The 19,739-nt window shown below is 35.7% G+C and overlaps 1 protein-coding gene across 1 annotated transcript in view; it reads left to right on the top strand.

Annotated features, from left to right (window-relative positions):
• LOC100374272 (uncharacterized) overlaps positions 1-19,289 on the top strand; it is a 40,021-nt gene extending 20,732 nt beyond the window's left edge. Inside the window, exons 12-18 of the mRNA XM_002734970.4 lie at positions 875-2,139; positions 10,062-10,577; positions 11,191-11,356; positions 11,698-12,437; positions 13,670-14,507; positions 16,133-16,387; positions 17,732-19,289. Coding sequence (XP_002735016.2) covers positions 875-2,139; positions 10,062-10,577; positions 11,191-11,356; positions 11,698-12,437; positions 13,670-14,507; positions 16,133-16,387; positions 17,732-17,811 — 3,860 coding nt within the window. The 3' untranslated portion in view covers positions 17,812-19,289. The remainder of the gene's footprint in view (positions 1-874; positions 2,140-10,061; positions 10,578-11,190; positions 11,357-11,697; positions 12,438-13,669; positions 14,508-16,132; positions 16,388-17,731) is intronic.
• Positions 19,290-19,739: the final 450 nt, after the last annotated feature.

Here is a 19,739-nt window from a genome sequence, read left to right as displayed (position 1 = left end):
TTTCATCAGTGAAGTGACAAAAATTTATGTTGACTATGTTTTGTAATGAAATGGGGGGGGGGGGGGGCAAGGGGGATAGCTGGTACAGGTTACAGCATGGTGGTTGGTTACAGTAAAGGAAATAAGACATTTTACATTTTTACACAAAATAAAATGAAAATTCCATTTACAGTAAAAATAAGTTTTTACAGTTTACAGATAAAGCAGATTCCTAATTACATTTTACATTTTTATAATATATTTGATAATTTGTGTTTAAGAATCAAAATTGGAAATTATTTATTAAAATTACATTATTACGAAAATAAAAACAATCGATTACAGCTTACAAAAATACCCCTTGCCGAGGGGACCCTCATGATACTGTCAACTCTGAAAGAAATTCTTAGAAACTCGACTCCAGCAAATTGTTGCACAATTCTGATTTGCCACTCTGTCCTCCCTGTTCTAACAAACTCATCTTTTTTCAGCTAGTAATGTCTCAATGGCATGGTTTTGGTGATCAGTGAACGCTCTACTGTATTTTGATACAACATAGCGGATTGGCTGTTTTTTTGTGTCGCATCTCCCTGTCTTGTTGTTAAGAGTGCCTAAATACACACTGTAGTGGTTCAATGTGCCAAGGGTTAGTTTGAAAGGATGACCCGAAACAAACGTTCCTTGACTGACAAAGACGATTATACTGTAAACCGCTTAACTTCGCTAATTGATGATGTTATAGCATTTGTGAACACAGAATTTTGTAAAAGTTGCTGAATCTTTTACTGAATCGAAAAGTACGTTAAAATTTGTCTCGTGAAGTCAAAGCAGTTTACAGTAATTAGCAGTAATTAATCTGCATAATAATTAAACTGTTTATTTGATTTATCTGTAGGTTTATTTGAAATTCGGGAGCCTGGGAAGACATTACTTGATTGTGGTGACAATATTATTATGTATAATATGCAGCAGGTAGAAGCATTCCTGTTTGCTGTTGACGAAATAAATGCTGACAATGAAACATTGCCAAATTTAAAACTTGGTGCCATTGCTTTTGATACATGTGGTATTTCAGAACGTGCTGTCAGAGAAACTACCAATTTTGTAACTGGTTCTGTCGAGTATCGATCCGGCTATTCGTCTGCAAGACCACGTGTGAGTGCCATTATTGGTGGAAGCACCAGTGATACATCAGTTCATGTTGCCACGATTCTCAGTGCGTTGATGACCAACCAGATAAGTTACGGAGCAACGACTGAAGAATTGAGTGATACAGACACTTATCCTTTCTTTATGCGTACAGTCCCGTCAGATGTATCACAAGTTGCAGCTCTGATAGATATCATCTCATCCGTCGGTTGGAGCTATGTTTCTGTGGTGTACACCAACAATGCATATGGTCAGGACATGATGAAACAATTCACTGACGCAATCAGACACACAAATATCTGTATCGCTGCAACTTTGATGCTAGATCTTTATGATACAAACTATGACTTTGTAACTGATTCGCTTGATGCACAAATTCAATCTAAAGTTGCTATACTTTTTACAAGTGATCTTCAAACTCAGAAACTGTTGGAAAATGCAGAGCGTAAGCAGCTTCAGAGAACCCATTGGATTGGTACAGATACATGGGGGGATAGAATGTTTGTCGTAGAAAACGCAACATCCACCTCCCAGGGAGCAATCACATTGCAGTTCAGGAAAAAAACGTCTAGAAAGTTTGAAGAATATTTCACATCGTTAAACGGGTATTCAAATTATCGTAACCCGTGGTGGCAGGAATGGTGGATGAACCATTTTCTGTGTAATCTCAATGTCTGGAATCTAGACAAGATTTACGATTCTATATGTTCAGTTGAACTAGATCTTTCCAATGATTTTGAAGAAGAAGCCAATGTTCGCTATATTGTTGATGCAGTCTGGGCTTTCGCAAAGGGTTTGGATGCAACATTGAATGATCTTTGTCCGAATCAAACACATCACCTGTGTCCTGAGGTTGTTGAGAACCCTGAAATTCTTCATAGAAATATTTTGGAAGTGCAATTTAAAGGTCATGGTGATGTTGACTTCAGTTTTGATTCTAATGGTAATGGTCCACCATCTTATGATGTGTTCAATTTACAAAGAATTGGTGACACACTTAAGTATATTAAAGTAAGTTATCTTCTTCTTACAACTTGTTTTACATCAAAGTAGAACATTCTCTCAACTTCTTGTATATTCATGTATAATTATTTTTTTCTTGATCATACTGAACATTATAATTATAAAACACAACACAGCTGTAGGGTCACTAAAAACTACAACACAATAAAAAAAATAAGAGATATTTTTTACAAATGTTCCTGAGAATTCATTGAGAGCGAGAAAGTCATGTGACTTGTTTTGATCCCCAGTGTTCCATTTTATGTGACTTGTTTTGGTCCCCAGTGTTCAATTTTATGTGACTTGTTTTGGTTCTCAGTGTTCAATTTTATGTGACTTGTTTTGGTTCTCAGTGTTCAATTTTATGTGACTTGTTTTGGTCCCCAGTGTTCCATTTTATGTGACTTGTTTTGATCCTCAGTGTTCAATTTTATGTGACTTGTTTTGATCCTCAGTGTTCAATTTTATGTGACTTGTTTTGGTCCTCAGTGTTCTATTTTATGTTACTTGTTTTGGTCCCCAGTGTTCCATTTTATGTGACTTGTTTTTGTTCCCAGTGTTCTATTTTATGTGACTTGTTTTGATCCCCAGTGTTCCATTTTATGTGACTTGTTTTGGTCCTCAGTGTTCAATTTTATGTGACTTGTTTTGGTCCTCAGTGTTCTATTTTATGTGACTTGTTTTGGTCCCCAGTGTTCAATTTTATGTGACTTGTTTTGGTCCCCAGTGTTCTATTTTATGTTACTTGTTTTGGTTCTCAGTGTTCAATTTTATGTTACTTGTTTTTGTCCCCAGTGTTCTGTTTTATGTTACTTGTTTTGGTTCTCAGTGTTCTATATTATGTGACTTGTTTTGATCCTCAGTGTTCAATTTTATGTGACTTGTTTTGGTCCTCAGTGTTCTATTTTATGTTACTTGTTTTGGTCCCCAGTGTTCCATTTTATGTGACTTGTTTTTGTTCCCAGTGTTCTATTTTATGTGACTTGTTTTGATCCCCAGTGTTCCATTTTATGTGACTTGTTTTGGTCCTCAGTGTTCAATTTTATGTGACTTGTTTTGGTCCCCAGTGTTCTATTTTATGTGACTTGTTTTGGTCCCCAGTGTTCTATTTTATGTGACTTGTTTTGGTCCCCAGTGTTCCATTTTATGTGACTTGTTTTGATCCTCAGTGTTCAATTTTATGTGACTTGTTTTGATCCTCAGTGTTCAATTTTATGTGACTTGTTTTGGTCCTCAGTGTTCTATTTTATGTTACTTGTTTTGGTCCCCAGTGTTCCATTTTATGTGACTTGTTTTTGTTCCCAGTGTTCTATTTTATGTGACTTGTTTTGATCCCCAGTGTTCTATTTTATGTGACTTGTTTTGGTCCTCAGTGTTCAATTTTATGTGACTTGTTTTGGTCCCCAGTGTTCTATTTTATGTTACTTGTTTTGGTTCTCAGTGTTCAATTTTATGTTACTTGTTTTTGTCCCCAGTGTTCTATTTTATGTTACTTGTTTTGGTTCTCAGTGTTCTATTTTATGTGACTTGTTTTGGTCCCCAGTGTTCAATTTTATGTGACTTGTTTTGGTCCCCAGTGTTCTATTTTATGTTACTTGTTTTGGTTCTCAGTGTTCAATTTTATGTTACTTGTTTTTGTCCCCAGTGTTCTATTTTATGTTACTTGTTTTGGTTCTCAGTGTTCTATATTATGTGACTTGTTTTGGTTCTCAGTGTTCAATTTTATGTGACTTGTTTTGGTCCTCAGTGTTCTATTTTATGTGACTTGTTTTGGTCCCCAGTGTTCAATTTTATGTGACTTGTTTTCGTCTCCAGTGTTCTATTTTATGTGACTTGTTTTGGTCCCCAGTGTTCTATTTTATGTTACTTGTTTTGGTTCTCAGTGTTCAATTTTATGTTACTTGTTTTTGTCCCCAGTGTTCTATTTTATGTTACTTGTTTTGGTTTTCAGTGTTCAATTTTATGTGACTTGTTTTGGTCCTCAGTGTTCTATTTTATGTGACTTGTTTTGGTCCCCAGTGTTCAATTTTATGTTACTTGTTTTTGTCCCCAGTGTTCTATTTTATGTTACTTGTTTTGGTTCTCAGTGTTCTATATTATGTGACTTGTTTTGGTCCCCAGTGTTCTATTTTATGTTACTTGTTTTGGTCCCCAGTGTTCTATTTTATGTGACTTGTTTTTCTCTCCAGTGTTCCATTTTATGTGACTTGTTTTGGTCCCCAGTGTTCCATTTTATGTGACTTGTTTTGGTCCCCTGTGTTCCATTTTATGTTACTTGTTTTGGTCCCCTGTGTTCCATTTTATGTGACTTGTTTTGGTCCCCAGTGTTTTATTTCATGTGACTTGTTTTGGTCCCCAGTGTTTCATTTTATGTGACTTGTTTTGGTCCCCAGTGTTCCATTTTATGTGACATGTTTTGGTCCCCAGTGTTCCATTTTATGTGACTTGTTTTGGTCCCCTGTGTTCCATTTTATGTGACTTGTTTTGGTCCCCAGTGTTCCATTTTATGTTACTTGTTTTGGTTCTCAGTGTTCCATTTTATGTTACTTGTTTTGGTCCCCTGTGTTCCATTTTATGTGACTTGTTTTGGTCCCCAGTGTTCCATTTTATGTTACTTGTTTTGGTCCCCTGTGTTCCATTTTATGTGACTTGTTTTGGTCCCCAGTGTTTTATTTCATGTGACTTGTTTTGGTCCCCAGTGTTTCATTTTATGTGACATGTTTTGGTCCCCAGTGTTCCATTTTATGTGACTTGTTTTGGTCCCCTGTGTTCCATTTTATGTGACTTGTTTTGGTCCCCAGTGTTCCATTTTATGTGACTTGTTTTGGTCCCCAGTGTTCCATTTTATGTGACTTGTTTTGGTCCCCTGTGTTCCATTTTATGTTACTTGTTTTGGTCCCCTGTGTTCCATTTTATGTGACTTGTTTTGGTCCCCAGTGTTTTATTTCATGTGACTTGTTTTGGTCCCCAGTGTTTCATTTTATGTGACTTGTTTTGGTCCCCAGTGTTCCATTTTATGTGACATGTTTTGGTCCCCAGTGTTCCATTTTATGTGACTTGTTTTGGTCCCCTGTGTTCCATTTTATGTGACTTGTTTTGGTCCCCAGTGTTCCATTTTATGTGACTTGTTTTGGTCCCCTGTGTTCCATTTTATGTGACTTGTTTTGGTCCCCAGTGTTTCATTTTATGTGACTTGTTTTGGTCCCCAGTGTTCCATTTTATGTGACATGTTTTGGTCCCCAGTGTTCCATTTTATGTGACTTGTTTTGGTCCCCAGTGTTCCATTTTATGTGACTTGTTTTGGTCCCCAGTGTTCCATTTTATGTGACATGTTTTGGTCCCCAGTGTTCCATTTTATGTGACTTGTTTTGGTCCCCAGTGTTCCATTTTATGTGACTTGTTTTGGTCCCCTGTGTTCCATTTTATGTGACTTGTTTTGGTCCCCAGTGTTTCATTTTATGTGACTTGTTTTGGTCCCCAGTGTTCCATTTTATGTTACTGGTTTTGGTTCCTAGTGTTCCATTTTATGTTACTTGTTTTGGTCCCCAGTGTTCTATTTTATGTGACTTGTTTTTCTCTCCAGTGTTCCATTTTATGTGACTTGTTTTGGTCCCCAGTGTTCCATTTTATGTGACTTGTTTTGGTCCCTTGTGTTCCATTTTATGTTACTTGTTTTGGTCCCCAGTGTTCCATTTTATGTTACTTGTTTTGGTCCTCAGTGTTCCATTTTATGTGACATGTTTTGGTCCCCAGTGTTTCATTTTATGTGACATGTTTTGGTCCCCAGTGTTTCATTTTATGTGACATGTTTTGGTCCCCAGTGTTCCATTTTATGTGACTTGTTTTGGTCCCCAGTGTTCCATTTTATGTGACATGTTTTGGTCCCCAGTGTTTCATTTTATGTGACATGTTTTGGTCCCCAGTGTTCCATTTTATGTTACTTGTTTTGGTCCCCAGTGTTCAATTTTATGTGACATGTTTTGGTCCCCAGTGTTTCATTTTATGTTACTTGTTTTGGTCCCCAGTGTTCCATATGTGACATGTTTTGGTCCCCAGTGTTTCATTTTATGTGACATGTTTTGGTCCCCAGTGTTCCATTTTATGTGACATGTTTTGGTCCCCAGTGTTCCATTTTATGTGACATGTTTTGGTCCCCAGTGTTCCATTTTATGTGACTTGTTTTGGTCCTCAGTGTTCAATTTTATGTGACTTGTTTTGGTCCCCAGTGTTCTATTTTATGTGACTTGTTTTGGTCCCCAGTGTTCTATTTTATGTGACTTGTTTTGGTCCCCAGTGTTCCATTTTATGTGACTTGTTTTGATCCTCAGTGTTCAATTTTATGTGACTTGTTTTGATCCTCAGTGTTCAATTTTATGTGACTTGTTTTGGTCCTCAGTGTTCTATTTTATGTTACTTGTTTTGGTCCCCAGTGTTCCATTTTATGTGACTTGTTTTTGTTCCCAGTGTTCTATTTTATGTGACTTGTTTTGATCCCCAGTGTTCTATTTTATGTGACTTGTTTTGGTCCTCAGTGTTCAATTTTATGTGACTTGTTTTGGTCCCCAGTGTTCTATTTTATGTTACTTGTTTTGGTTCTCAGTGTTCAATTTTATGTTACTTGTTTTTGTCCCCAGTGTTCTATTTTATGTTACTTGTTTTGGTTCTCAGTGTTCTATTTTATGTGACTTGTTTTGGTCCCCAGTGTTCAATTTTATGTGACTTGTTTTGGTCCCCAGTGTTCTATTTTATGTTACTTGTTTTGGTTCTCAGTGTTCAATTTTATGTTACTTGTTTTTGTCCCCAGTGTTCTATTTTATGTTACTTGTTTTGGTTCTCAGTGTTCTATATTATGTGACTTGTTTTGGTTCTCAGTGTTCAATTTTATGTGACTTGTTTTGGTCCTCAGTGTTCTATTTTATGTGACTTGTTTTGGTCCCCAGTGTTCAATTTTATGTGACTTGTTTTCGTCTCCAGTGTTCTATTTTATGTGACTTGTTTTGGTCCCCAGTGTTCTATTTTATGTTACTTGTTTTGGTTCTCAGTGTTCAATTTTATGTTACTTGTTTTTGTCCCCAGTGTTCTATTTTATGTTACTTGTTTTGGTTTTCAGTGTTCAATTTTATGTGACTTGTTTTGGTCCTCAGTGTTCTATTTTATGTGACTTGTTTTGGTCCCCAGTGTTCAATTTTATGTTACTTGTTTTTGTCCCCAGTGTTCTATTTTATGTTACTTGTTTTGGTTCTCAGTGTTCTATATTATGTGACTTGTTTTGGTCCCCAGTGTTCTATTTTATGTTACTTGTTTTGGTCCCCAGTGTTCTATTTTATGTGACTTGTTTTTCTCTCCAGTGTTCCATTTTATGTGACTTGTTTTGGTCCCCAGTGTTCCATTTTATGTGACTTGTTTTGGTCCCCTGTGTTCCATTTTATGTTACTTGTTTTGGTCCCCTGTGTTCCATTTTATGTGACTTGTTTTGGTCCCCAGTGTTTTATTTCATGTGACTTGTTTTGGTCCCCAGTGTTTCATTTTATGTGACTTGTTTTGGTCCCCAGTGTTCCATTTTATGTGACATGTTTTGGTCCCCAGTGTTCCATTTTATGTGACTTGTTTTGGTCCCCTGTGTTCCATTTTATGTGACTTGTTTTGGTCCCCAGTGTTCCATTTTATGTTACTTGTTTTGGTTCTCAGTGTTCCATTTTATGTTACTTGTTTTGGTCCCCTGTGTTCCATTTTATGTGACTTGTTTTGGTCCCCAGTGTTCCATTTTATGTTACTTGTTTTGGTCCCCTGTGTTCCATTTTATGTGACTTGTTTTGGTCCCCAGTGTTTTATTTCATGTGACTTGTTTTGGTCCCCAGTGTTTCATTTTATGTGACATGTTTTGGTCCCCAGTGTTCCATTTTATGTGACTTGTTTTGGTCCCCTGTGTTCCATTTTATGTGACTTGTTTTGGTCCCCAGTGTTCCATTTTATGTGACTTGTTTTGGTCCCCAGTGTTCCATTTTATGTGACTTGTTTTGGTCCCCTGTGTTCCATTTTATGTTACTTGTTTTGGTCCCCTGTGTTCCATTTTATGTGACTTGTTTTGGTCCCCAGTGTTTTATTTCATGTGACTTGTTTTGGTCCCCAGTGTTTCATTTTATGTGACTTGTTTTGGTCCCCAGTGTTCCATTTTATGTGACATGTTTTGGTCCCCAGTGTTCCATTTTATGTGACTTGTTTTGGTCCCCTGTGTTCCATTTTATGTGACTTGTTTTGGTCCCCAGTGTTCCATTTTATGTGACTTGTTTTGGTCCCCTGTGTTCCATTTTATGTGACTTGTTTTGGTCCCCAGTGTTTCATTTTATGTGACTTGTTTTGGTCCCCAGTGTTCCATTTTATGTGACATGTTTTGGTCCCCAGTGTTCCATTTTATGTGACTTGTTTTGGTCCCCAGTGTTCCATTTTATGTGACTTGTTTTGGTCCCCAGTGTTCCATTTTATGTGACATGTTTTGGTCCCCAGTGTTCCATTTTATGTGACTTGTTTTGGTCCCCAGTGTTCCATTTTATGTGACTTGTTTTGGTCCCCTGTGTTCCATTTTATGTGACTTGTTTTGGTCCCCAGTGTTTCATTTTATGTGACTTGTTTTGGTCCCCAGTGTTCCATTTTATGTTACTGGTTTTGGTTCCTAGTGTTCCATTTTATGTTACTTGTTTTGGTCCCCAGTGTTCTATTTTATGTGACTTGTTTTTCTCTCCAGTGTTCCATTTTATGTGACTTGTTTTGGTCCCCAGTGTTCCATTTTATGTGACTTGTTTTGGTCCCTTGTGTTCCATTTTATGTTACTTGTTTTGGTCCCCAGTGTTCCATTTTATGTTACTTGTTTTGGTCCTCAGTGTTCCATTTTATGTGACATGTTTTGGTCCCCAGTGTTTCATTTTATGTGACATGTTTTGGTCCCCAGTGTTTCATTTTATGTGACATGTTTTGGTCCCCAGTGTTCCATTTTATGTGACTTGTTTTGGTCCCCAGTGTTCCATTTTATGTGACATGTTTTGGTCCCCAGTGTTTCATTTTATGTGACATGTTTTGGTCCCCAGTGTTCCATTTTATGTTACTTGTTTTGGTCCCCAGTGTTCAATTTTATGTGACATGTTTTGGTCCCCAGTGTTTCATTTTATGTTACTTGTTTTGGTCCCCAGTGTTCCATATGTGACATGTTTTGGTCCCCAGTGTTTCATTTTATGTGACATGTTTTGGTCCCCAGTGTTCCATTTTATGTGACATGTTTTGGTCCCCAGTGTTCCATTTTATGTGACATGTTTTGGTCCCCAGTGTTTCATTTTATGTGACATGTTTTGGTCCCCAGTGTTCCATTTTATGTGACTTGTTTTGGTCCCCAGTGTTCCATTTTCTTAATTCTGCTGGTTTTTGGAACAGTGCACACAATGATGAGAGAGAATGGAACACCTTACTAGGTATAACTTTCTCGCTCTCAACAAAATCTAAACGGTAATTTGCAAATAAGTTTTATTGCATATAATAGATACTACAGATATGAGTCGACTACAATCTCAATGCAACATTTCAACAAAACCAAATATTGGCTTTCAGCAAACTTATTTTATATTGTATAGGGCTGACAGCAGATCTAGAAAATCACTATCTCTTTATTAATCGTCCTAGCAACATTGCAATTCTATTTTTGACTTCTTGAAAACTACTAGTTCCATTGCTTTGATACTTAGTAGGGTGAGATTTGTAACCAGAAGGCAAGAACATTTTGGGAACCATAATCATGGCAAATACTAGTAGATAATATCTTGTTCAGAACACACTTTTTTCAAAAAAGACAGCAGAGCTATTTTGACTGTGAGTTTACTTATTTACATTAAGCATATTTGTTTCAAATAGAGTGAATAAAGTATTATAACATTTTGTTATTTCAGATTGGTGGGTGGGAAAATGGTAACCTGGATTTAGATCCCACGGACATTCTGTCATACAATGATAATGATGAACCTGTAGCTTTGATGAATTCTGAATGCCTTGGCAGATGTCAAGAGTGTGTAAAACTCAAAAATGAACAATATATTGAGTTACCTGGACAGATACATATTCCTGCATTGTTTTCAGTGCATAATCAGAATAACCACTTGGTTGAATGTGGTGATTTACGAGAGAACGGTTTCGTCTATACTGAGGCTATGTTGTATGCAATTGATGAAATCAACAAAGATGATAAACTTCTACCTGGCATTCAACTGGGAACAGTGATGTTTGATACGTGTATGAGTGGAATGCGTGGTGTTCGTGATTTATCACAACTACTTAGTGGATTATTTTACAAGGATAAGAAGTATTCACCGTCATCTTTTCCACTTATTGCTGGTGTTATTGGAGCTGAAACTGATGTGATTACCACAGATGTCATCACTATGACCAATCAATATAAATATACCTTGGTAATAAAACTATTATTCATTTTTAAAAAAATGTTATGGTGAAATTATTTATTAACTCAAAATTTTCTCAATGACATTATATTTATATTTATTATAATTGATATCAATCCTAATATTGTTAAAAAAATTTGAAATACAGAAATTTAGTCAGTTTTTGAAGTAATGGGAAAATCAGCTGATTTTAAATGGAATACTGTAGAATACTTTATTTTCGCTTGGAATTTATTTTCGCTATTTTCACTGAAGGAATGTATCAGTGAAAATAAAATCCAGCGAATATACTTTTTTTTCTTATGTCTCACGTTCAACTCATCAAAAATCAGTGAAAATAAATTCCATACAAAACACCCAAAAAGCCTTTTCAGCGAAAATTAATTCCAGCTAAATTAAAGTATATAAAGTATAAAATATTTGTATTCGTAAATATTCAAATTACTGAAAATATATTTTTGATTAACTTTACTTGAATTTGTTGACGAATAAAGCTAAATTTGTAGTTATACTTTAATTCAGCCCTTTTCTCCAATGCTAGGCTCTAATTGGCTGAAGCAAATCATGTGATATACTTACAGCAATGCATGATGGGATAATCACCAGTATCTTTGAATTTCAGGTTAGTTATGGAGCATCATCATCATTGATAAATATTTTACATCCTTATTTTGTAAGTGCTGTACCAAGCGACGATAAACAAGCAGCGGCGTTATTTGCCCTTTTACAACAACTGCACTGGACACATGTTTCAGTTGTCGTGTCTCGAGATGGTTTCAGTAAAGCAGGTGAGTTGATCATTGTCATGGTAACAGCAGAATTACAGATCTAGATTTTTTCTTTTGGCATTTCAAGTCTGCAATTGTACTTTTATTTTATTGCAAGCAGTAGAACCAAATTCAATGGTGAATAATAATATTACCAAATTGAGTTTCCATGGTAACATTTTACTCGTATATCCAATCCCTATATTATAATACTATATGAAGTTAATGATATGTGTAATTTTCACTTATGTTTATGTTATTGTTATTTTTATTTTTTCACTCATGAATTTCTTCTACCCAATTGATTGACGATTATTATTATTAAGTCAATGAATATATAAATATAATTATTTTTTTTATAGCTATGAGGGCGTTTACAAATGTGGCACCACGTAGAGGGATCTGTATAGCAACTATTGTGAGACTTGACTTACCCGCTGACTATCAACAAGCCAGTGAAAGACTGTCTCTATTTGGTACTCGAGGTGTAGTCATACTTTTTACTGATCCTGAAGACACTCGTGGGATGATTAACGCCGCGTTCCAAGCTTCCCAATCATATCAATGGGTATTAACCAATGGCAAGATACAAAATGACACTCTAACAAATCTGGACAATGTTGCTGGTGGGTTTATCATCATTTCCAGGAAAACGGCTGAGCTTTCATCATTTGATAATTATTTTGTTACTTTAAATCCTGACAATAACGTGCGTAACCCATGGTTTCAAGAGTACTGGCAAGAGACTTTCCAATGCAATCTACCTAACAATGCAAAATATCTCAGAAACTGTTCCAATACTTTGACTCTCCCGAGACCATTGCAAAATGGAATTGGTAATTTTGTTGGGGATGTCATTAACTCTGTTTATGCCATCGCAAATGGCATTCATAATTTGATCAATGAGAAATGTGTTGGTCAGTCAGAAGGGTTGTGTACTGAGTTTGTTTCAGCTACTCCAGAAGAGTTCATATCTGCAATCCAAAGTGTGAACTTTACTTTAGAAGGTGCCAGCTTCCAGTTCAGTGAAGGTAGTGGACCAGGCAGCTATAAGATGGAAAGCTATCAGCAGACTACAGATAATGGATTGCAGTTTATAAACGTAAGATAATTAGTTGTGTATATGATGTTAATAAAGTGGTCATTATTAGAATCTTAGAATGTAGTCTTGCATACAATCTCTTGTTTAATATTTGGTTCTTTTTAAGTATAATATCATGTGAGTGTATAACTGAGGAAGCAGGGTTACCGCAAAAGCTGGGTTACCGCAAAAGCTGGGTTACCGCAAAAGCCGAGATTTGTGATGCAAGTGCTTCATTGCTGTTACTATTAATGAGAATTTCAATGCCGCCACAAATTGGCGTAATTTGGATATCACCTGGTTTGATGAGCGGAGCATACATACATATAAATTAACACTCTTTCAAGATGGTCGTGAATAGCGATCACTAGTATGTCAACAAAAACAAGTATCACACAACTGATACATCGCTGAAGACTCAGGAATGCATTTGCGTTGTTGAATATAGAAAAATCAGATGACCATAGAAGACTGTTCAAAGCTGGCCAGAAGATGACTGTCCGTTGAGTTGGCAGTTGCACATTCGCACAAACATCTCAGTCAGAAGTGTATGCCTCAACTACCTCTTGTTGGTATTCTCCAAGTGATGTATAGTCTAGTATCTGTAGTGGACCTTCAGTGCTGCCTTGCCATTATGCCAAAAATGAACAAAAGACTGTCTGCAAGTCTAGGGTCTAATATTAGTGTTTTGATCAATTATGACTCAACGTCGGGACTTTGTAAATTGGATTTTTTCTTGTGTTAGGCATTAATGTAACAACATAAGAATAACTCAAGGTTCAAATCCGTAATAATATAATAATAATAATAATAATAATGAATTTATTGCATCCTTAGAAATCCTTGGTTGACAGCAATAAAATGTTAGTAATAAAGTACAATACATATAAAACTAAAGTAAAAGTAAAATGTCAGTTATTTCTGATTTCAAATATTTTGTATAAGTATTCACCAACTTGTCTTATTAGTACGTCTTCTCTTGAACTCATAATATATTTAAATATCTGGTTATCACTTTTCAATTCTTCTGGAATACTGATATTATTAAATAGCTTTTGTCTTTCTGTTTGGTACCTAAGACATTCCATGAAGAAATGTTCTTAGTTTTCAAATTTGACCTGGGAACATTGCTTACAGATTCTGTCTTCTAAAGGTATTTTGGGTTGGGTATGTCTACCCTTCTCAATTTCTAATACATGACAGCTTATTCTGAAACGTATGATGACACTTATAGATAATGTGTTTACTCCTAGGTTGGGGACTGGAATAATGGTGCTCTATCTTTTGACCAAGACAAGCTACAAATACTAACACCGCCAGATGTACCATGGGCTGACTGTAGCAAAGTGGATTGTCCACTTTGTGTTATGCAAATGATGGAATCAACCACTATCTCAGTTCCAACTGTCAGCAAAACTGAGCCTTCAGACAAAATGACCACCAAGCCACTGATAACCCCTAAGAGTAGCAAACTCTTGACTTTTAGTGGGGAGAATAAAACATGGAGAATATTGGTGTTATGCCTAACAATTGTGGTTTTCATCCTAGCTGTAATAACATTGATATTCGTTTCATGTCATATAAAACATATCGTCTTTCAAGACTCATCATCCAGCCTTAACATCCTACTTCTTATTGGTGTTATCCTCTTGGTTTCATTGAACATTGCATTTGTACTACAGAATACTCCAGTAATCTGTGGTATACAACGTTTTGGACTTGGATTTCTGTATGCCATGTGTTATGCAGCATTGTTTGTCAAAGCAGTGCGTGTCTACCGTATTGGAAAACGTCAAATGCGTATTTCAGGACCAAAGGCTAAATTTATCAGTCCTATGTCACAGACTATCTTTTACTGTGGTGTCATGTTAAGTGAACTTCTTCTAGCTGTTGAATGGTTGTTAATTGATCCACCAGCTACGTACATTGATGAGAAAGGACAACAGATGTGTGGCCAACCAATGGAAGCGATGGTGATGTCGTTACTTTACGTTTATCTACTGTTATTAGTAACTACTGTGATAGCTTTCAAAGCTAGAAACTTTCATAATGTCTTCCACGAATCACTGTATATTCTGATAACATCCCTTGGTAAGTAAGAAATTTCAGCTTCCACGAATCACTGTATATTCTGATAACATCCCTTGGTAAGTAAGAAATTTCAGCTTCCACGAATCACTGTATATTCTGATAACATCCCTTGGTAAGTAAGAAATTTCAGCTTCCACGAATCACTGTATATTCTGATAACATCCCTTGGTAAGTAAGAAATTTCATAATTTCAGCTGCCACGAATCACTGTATATTCTGATAACATCCCTTGGTAAGTAAGAATTTTCATAATTTCAGCTTCCACGAATCACTGTATATTCTGATAACATCCCTTGGTAAGTAAGAATTTTCATAATTTCAGCTTCCACGAATCACTGTATATTCTGATAACATCCCTTGGTAAGTAAGAAATTTCATAATTTCAGCTTCCACGAATCACTGTATATTCTGATAACATCCCTTGGTAAGTAAGAAATTTCATAATTACAGCTTCCACGAATCACTGTATATTCTGATAACATCCCTTGGTAAGTAAGAATTTTCATAATTTCAGCTTCCACGAATCACTGTATATTCTGATAACATCCCTTGGTAAGTAAGAATTTTCATAATTTCAGCTTCCACGAATCACTGTATATTCTGATAACATCCCTTGGTAAGTAAGAAATTTCATAATTTCAGCTTCCACGAATCACTGTATATTCTGATAACATCCTTTGATAAGTAAGAATTTTCATAATTTCAGCTTCCACGAATCACTGTATATTCTGATAACATCCCTTGGTAAGTAAGAAATTTCATAATTTCAGCTTCCACGAATCACTGTATATTCTGATAACATCCCTTGGTATTAAAGTAAGAAATTTCATAATTTCAGCTTCCACAAATCACTGATGATTGAGTTACAGTGAAATATGATGACAGACATCTTTGGTGTGGAAGAAACCTCATGTGTGCTAGATTCTGATAGTTTGTTGTATTACCGGCAACAGTGGTTGTTTTAGAAATGTTTATCATGTCACAATTTTGTGAGACTTTGTTTACTTGAGAACAATGAAATCACACCTTCTCGTTTTCTGCAAGACCCATTTTTACTGATATTTTTACAGCTATAAGCCTACCTAAAACTACTGAATAGAAGTTTATCTTTTGAATTCCAGGGTTTCTCTTGTGATAGTCAACATAATACACCATGTTTATTTATTTATGCTCGTTTTCCTCCTCTTCTCAGATAACTATACCACCACAATTTCTAAGCGTACATGCCAAACTTATTGCAAATCAGTTATCTAGTTTGCTAATTAGGTCGCGGAATAAACTACCGGGTAGTCATGGAAATCATCGATACACATTTCACATATTTTTTCTCAAAAGACATTCATTGTCATCATATAAAATTACTTTATTCTATTTTAGAATAGCATTCAACCATGTTTTATTTAAAATGAATAATGTCAATAAAGTTATTATTCTTATTATTTTAAAACAAAAAAATTGACATGTTTGGGCCAGTTTAGAATTTTGTGTATAACTACCCTGATGTGATCGGCCATATTATGTCTATTTCCCTGTCATCTCAACTTCCTGATAAATGTAATGTAAAATCCTGATTTGATTTTATTCTTGATAAGCACATTAAAGTTTGTTTGGTTTGTATATTTCAGGTTCTATCTTAACTATGATTGTATGGGCGGTTGCTGCGACTGTTGGACCTACAGAATATCAGAAACCAGCCCTGTGTTTTGGAATACTCCTCAATAGCGTACTTATTCTCATACTCATGTACCTACCAAAAATCAAGCTTATTTTATCCAAACATGACTTCTTTGAAAATGCATCTGTGACTTCTGATGCAAAGACGGCTGACAAATCTCGTGAATTTCAAAACCCTGCATATAACGTATATGGGGAGGAGTGTGGTACGTATATGCACTCTGATTATTTTGGCAACCATCGTGTTATGCACTCTGATTATTTTGGCAACAATCGTGTGACGCACTCTGATTATTTTGGCAACCATCGTGTGATGCACTCTGATTATTTTGGCAACCATCGTATGATGCCCTCTAATTATTTTGGCAACCATCGTGTGACGCACTCTGATTATTTTGGCAACCATCGTGTGACGCACTCTGATTATTTTGGCAACCATCGTGTGACGCACTCTGATTATTTTGGCAACAATCGTGTGACGCACTCTGATTATTTTGGCAACCATCGTGTGACGCACTCTGATTATTTTGGCACCCATCGTGTGACGCACTCTGATTATTTTGGCAACCATCGTGTGACGCACTCTGATTATTTTGGCAACCATCGTGTGACGCACTCTGATTATTTTGGCAACCATCGTGTGACGCACTCTGATTATTTTGGCAACCATCGTGTGACGCACTCTGATTATTTTGGCAACAATCGTGTGACGCACTCTGATTATTTTGGCAACCATCGTGTGACGCACTCTGATTATTTTGGCAACCATCGTGTGACGCACTCTGATTATTTTGGCAACTATCGTGTGACGCACTCTGATTATTTTGGCAACCATCGTGTGACGCACTCTGATTATTTTGGCAACCATCGTGTGACGCACTCTGATTATTTTGGCAACCATCGTGTGACGCACTCTGATTATTTTGGCAACCATCGTGTGACGCACTCTGATTATTTTGGCAACCATCGTGTGACGCACTCTGATTATTTTGGCAACCATCGTGTGACGCACTCTGATTATTTTGGCAACCATCGTGTGACGCACTCTGATTATTTTGGCAACCATCGTGTGACGCACTCTGATTATTTTGGCAACCATCGTGTGACGCACTCTTATTATTTTGGCAACCATCGTGTGACGCACTCTGATTATTTTGGCAACAATCGTGTGACGCACTCTGATTATTTTGGTAACCATCGTGTGACGCACTCTGATTATTTTGGCAACCATCGTGTGACGCATTATGCATATATTTATGTATTTTATGTAAATTTTGGATCAAATTAACATTAATTTTCAAATTTTTTGAAAAATACGTTATGTATATTTTTACTTTGAAAAAGGATTAATTTGAGTGGCTTAGTTAAGTTAGGCTGGAATACCAAAATAAAATATGCACAGAATTTTATGTACATTGATGATACAGAATTGATGTTATATTAAGACATATGAGAGGAAAAATAAGTATATTTGCAACCATAGTTTCCACTATAAGTCCATCAATGTGGTGTTTCAACACATTCCTATTTTTAATTACATCTTTTTTCAGATGTTCCAGAAGATGCTGCTCCAGAGATGATGAAAGATTCAAGACCACAACTGTCATCAGAAACTACAACAGCATTCTGAGTAAACAAATTACTGAACTGAACATCCTAAGCAGTCAACAAATAAACCATCTTATGAACCGGTTTTGACATTTTTTGCGAAATGTTGAGATTTTACATTACAATGTATTCTAATTGTTGAGATTTTGCGCTATAATGTATTCAAAATGTTGAGATTTTACACTACAATGTATTCAAAATGTTGAGATTTTACGCTACAATGTTTTCAAAATGTTGAGATTTTACACTACAATGTATTCAAAATGTTTAGATTTTACACTACAATGTATTCAAAATGTTTAGATTTTACACTACAATGTATTCAAAATGTTGAGATTTTATGCTACAATGTATTCAAAATGTTTAGATTTTACACTACAATGTATTCAAAATGTTGAGATTTTACACTACAATGTATTCAAAATGTTGAGATTTTACGCTACAATGTATCCAAAATGTTGAGATTTTATGCTACAATGTATTCAAAATGTTTAGATTTTACACTATGTATTCAAAATGTTGAGATTTTACGCTACAATGTATCCAAAATGTTTAGATTTTACACTACAATGTATTCAAAATGTTTAGATTTTACCCTACAATGTATTCAAAATGTTTAGATTTTACGCTACAATGTATCCAAAATGTTGAGATTTTATGCTACAATGTATTCAAAATGTTGTTAATATTTTTAGTCAAAATGTGGAATTGAAATGCCCTCCCTCAACGTATTTTCAGCAAAATGTGGAATTAAGGTAATGTAGAAATTAAAAAACTAACAGCGTTAGGATTGAGTAGTCAATCATGCTAATCCTCTAACTTTAGACCTTTGGAATACTTTGATTGTGTAACCATATCTGTATCTCATAAATCTTTGGTATATCACAAGTTCAAATTCAATTTAGCTAATAAAACCCCCAGACTGGGTGAAAATTTAGTCTCAATGCACAAGTGCTTTTACAGTACATCGTCAAGCAGAGCTAATCATATTACTGATTTTCCATCCTTGCTTGCATCAAACTTTTCCTTTTTTTCTTTAACTTCTTCTTGAAGTCTGCTTTGATACTTGGTGTATATGTATCTTGGGTAGACCTGACTTAGATTTCTTCATTTCATGATAATAATTTCTGATAAAACTTGATATTTTTGACTTCTTGTTAACAACAGCAAGTCTGATGCTTTGATACTATACGTACCTCAGATGGACTTCTTTTAGATTCGTTCATTTCATGATGATATCTTTAGTTCTATGATTACAACATGCATTGCTAACAGCAGAGCTATTTCAGCTGAGAGGCTATTTTTTTATTGTCAACTTATTCAAAAATTTATGAATTCCAATATTTTTATAGATTTGATTTTTGCACTATGTTGCAAATGTTATTAACAATACTAGGACCCTATATATAACAGACATGCATGGTACTGAAGAACTAAATATGTGTACTTGTTTATATTAATTGGTACATTTATAGTTAAAATTTAATGTATTACTAGTAATATCATATTCTCTATTGGCGATTTGTGGTATGTCTACATTCCATGCAAGTTTCTGCAGCTTGTCCCTAGAACTGATTTGTGGTATGTCTACATTCCATGCAAGTTTCTGCAGCTTGTCCCTAGAACTGATTTGTGGTATGTGTCGACATTGCATGCAAGTTTCTGCAGCTTGTCCCTAGAACTGATTTGTGGTATGTGTCTACAGTGCATGCAAGTTTCTGCAGCTTGTCCCTAGAACTGATTTGTGGTATGTGTCTACATTCAATACAAGTTTCTGCAGCTTGTCCCTGGAACTGATTTGTGGTATGTGTCTACATTGCATGCACGTTTCTGCAGCTTGTCCCTAGAACTGATTTGTGGTATTTCTACATTCCATACAAGTTTCTGCAGCTTGTCCCTAGAATTGATTTGTGGTATGTGTCTACATTGCATGCAAGTTTCTGCAGCTTG

Source organism: Saccoglossus kowalevskii, chromosome 19, assembly GCF_978046115.1.
Source record: "Saccoglossus kowalevskii chromosome 19, keSacKowa6.1, whole genome shotgun sequence".
In the NCBI taxonomy this organism is placed as follows: domain Eukaryota; kingdom Metazoa; phylum Hemichordata; class Enteropneusta; family Harrimaniidae; genus Saccoglossus; species Saccoglossus kowalevskii.
This window is presented reverse-complemented; position numbering and strand designations above follow the sequence as displayed.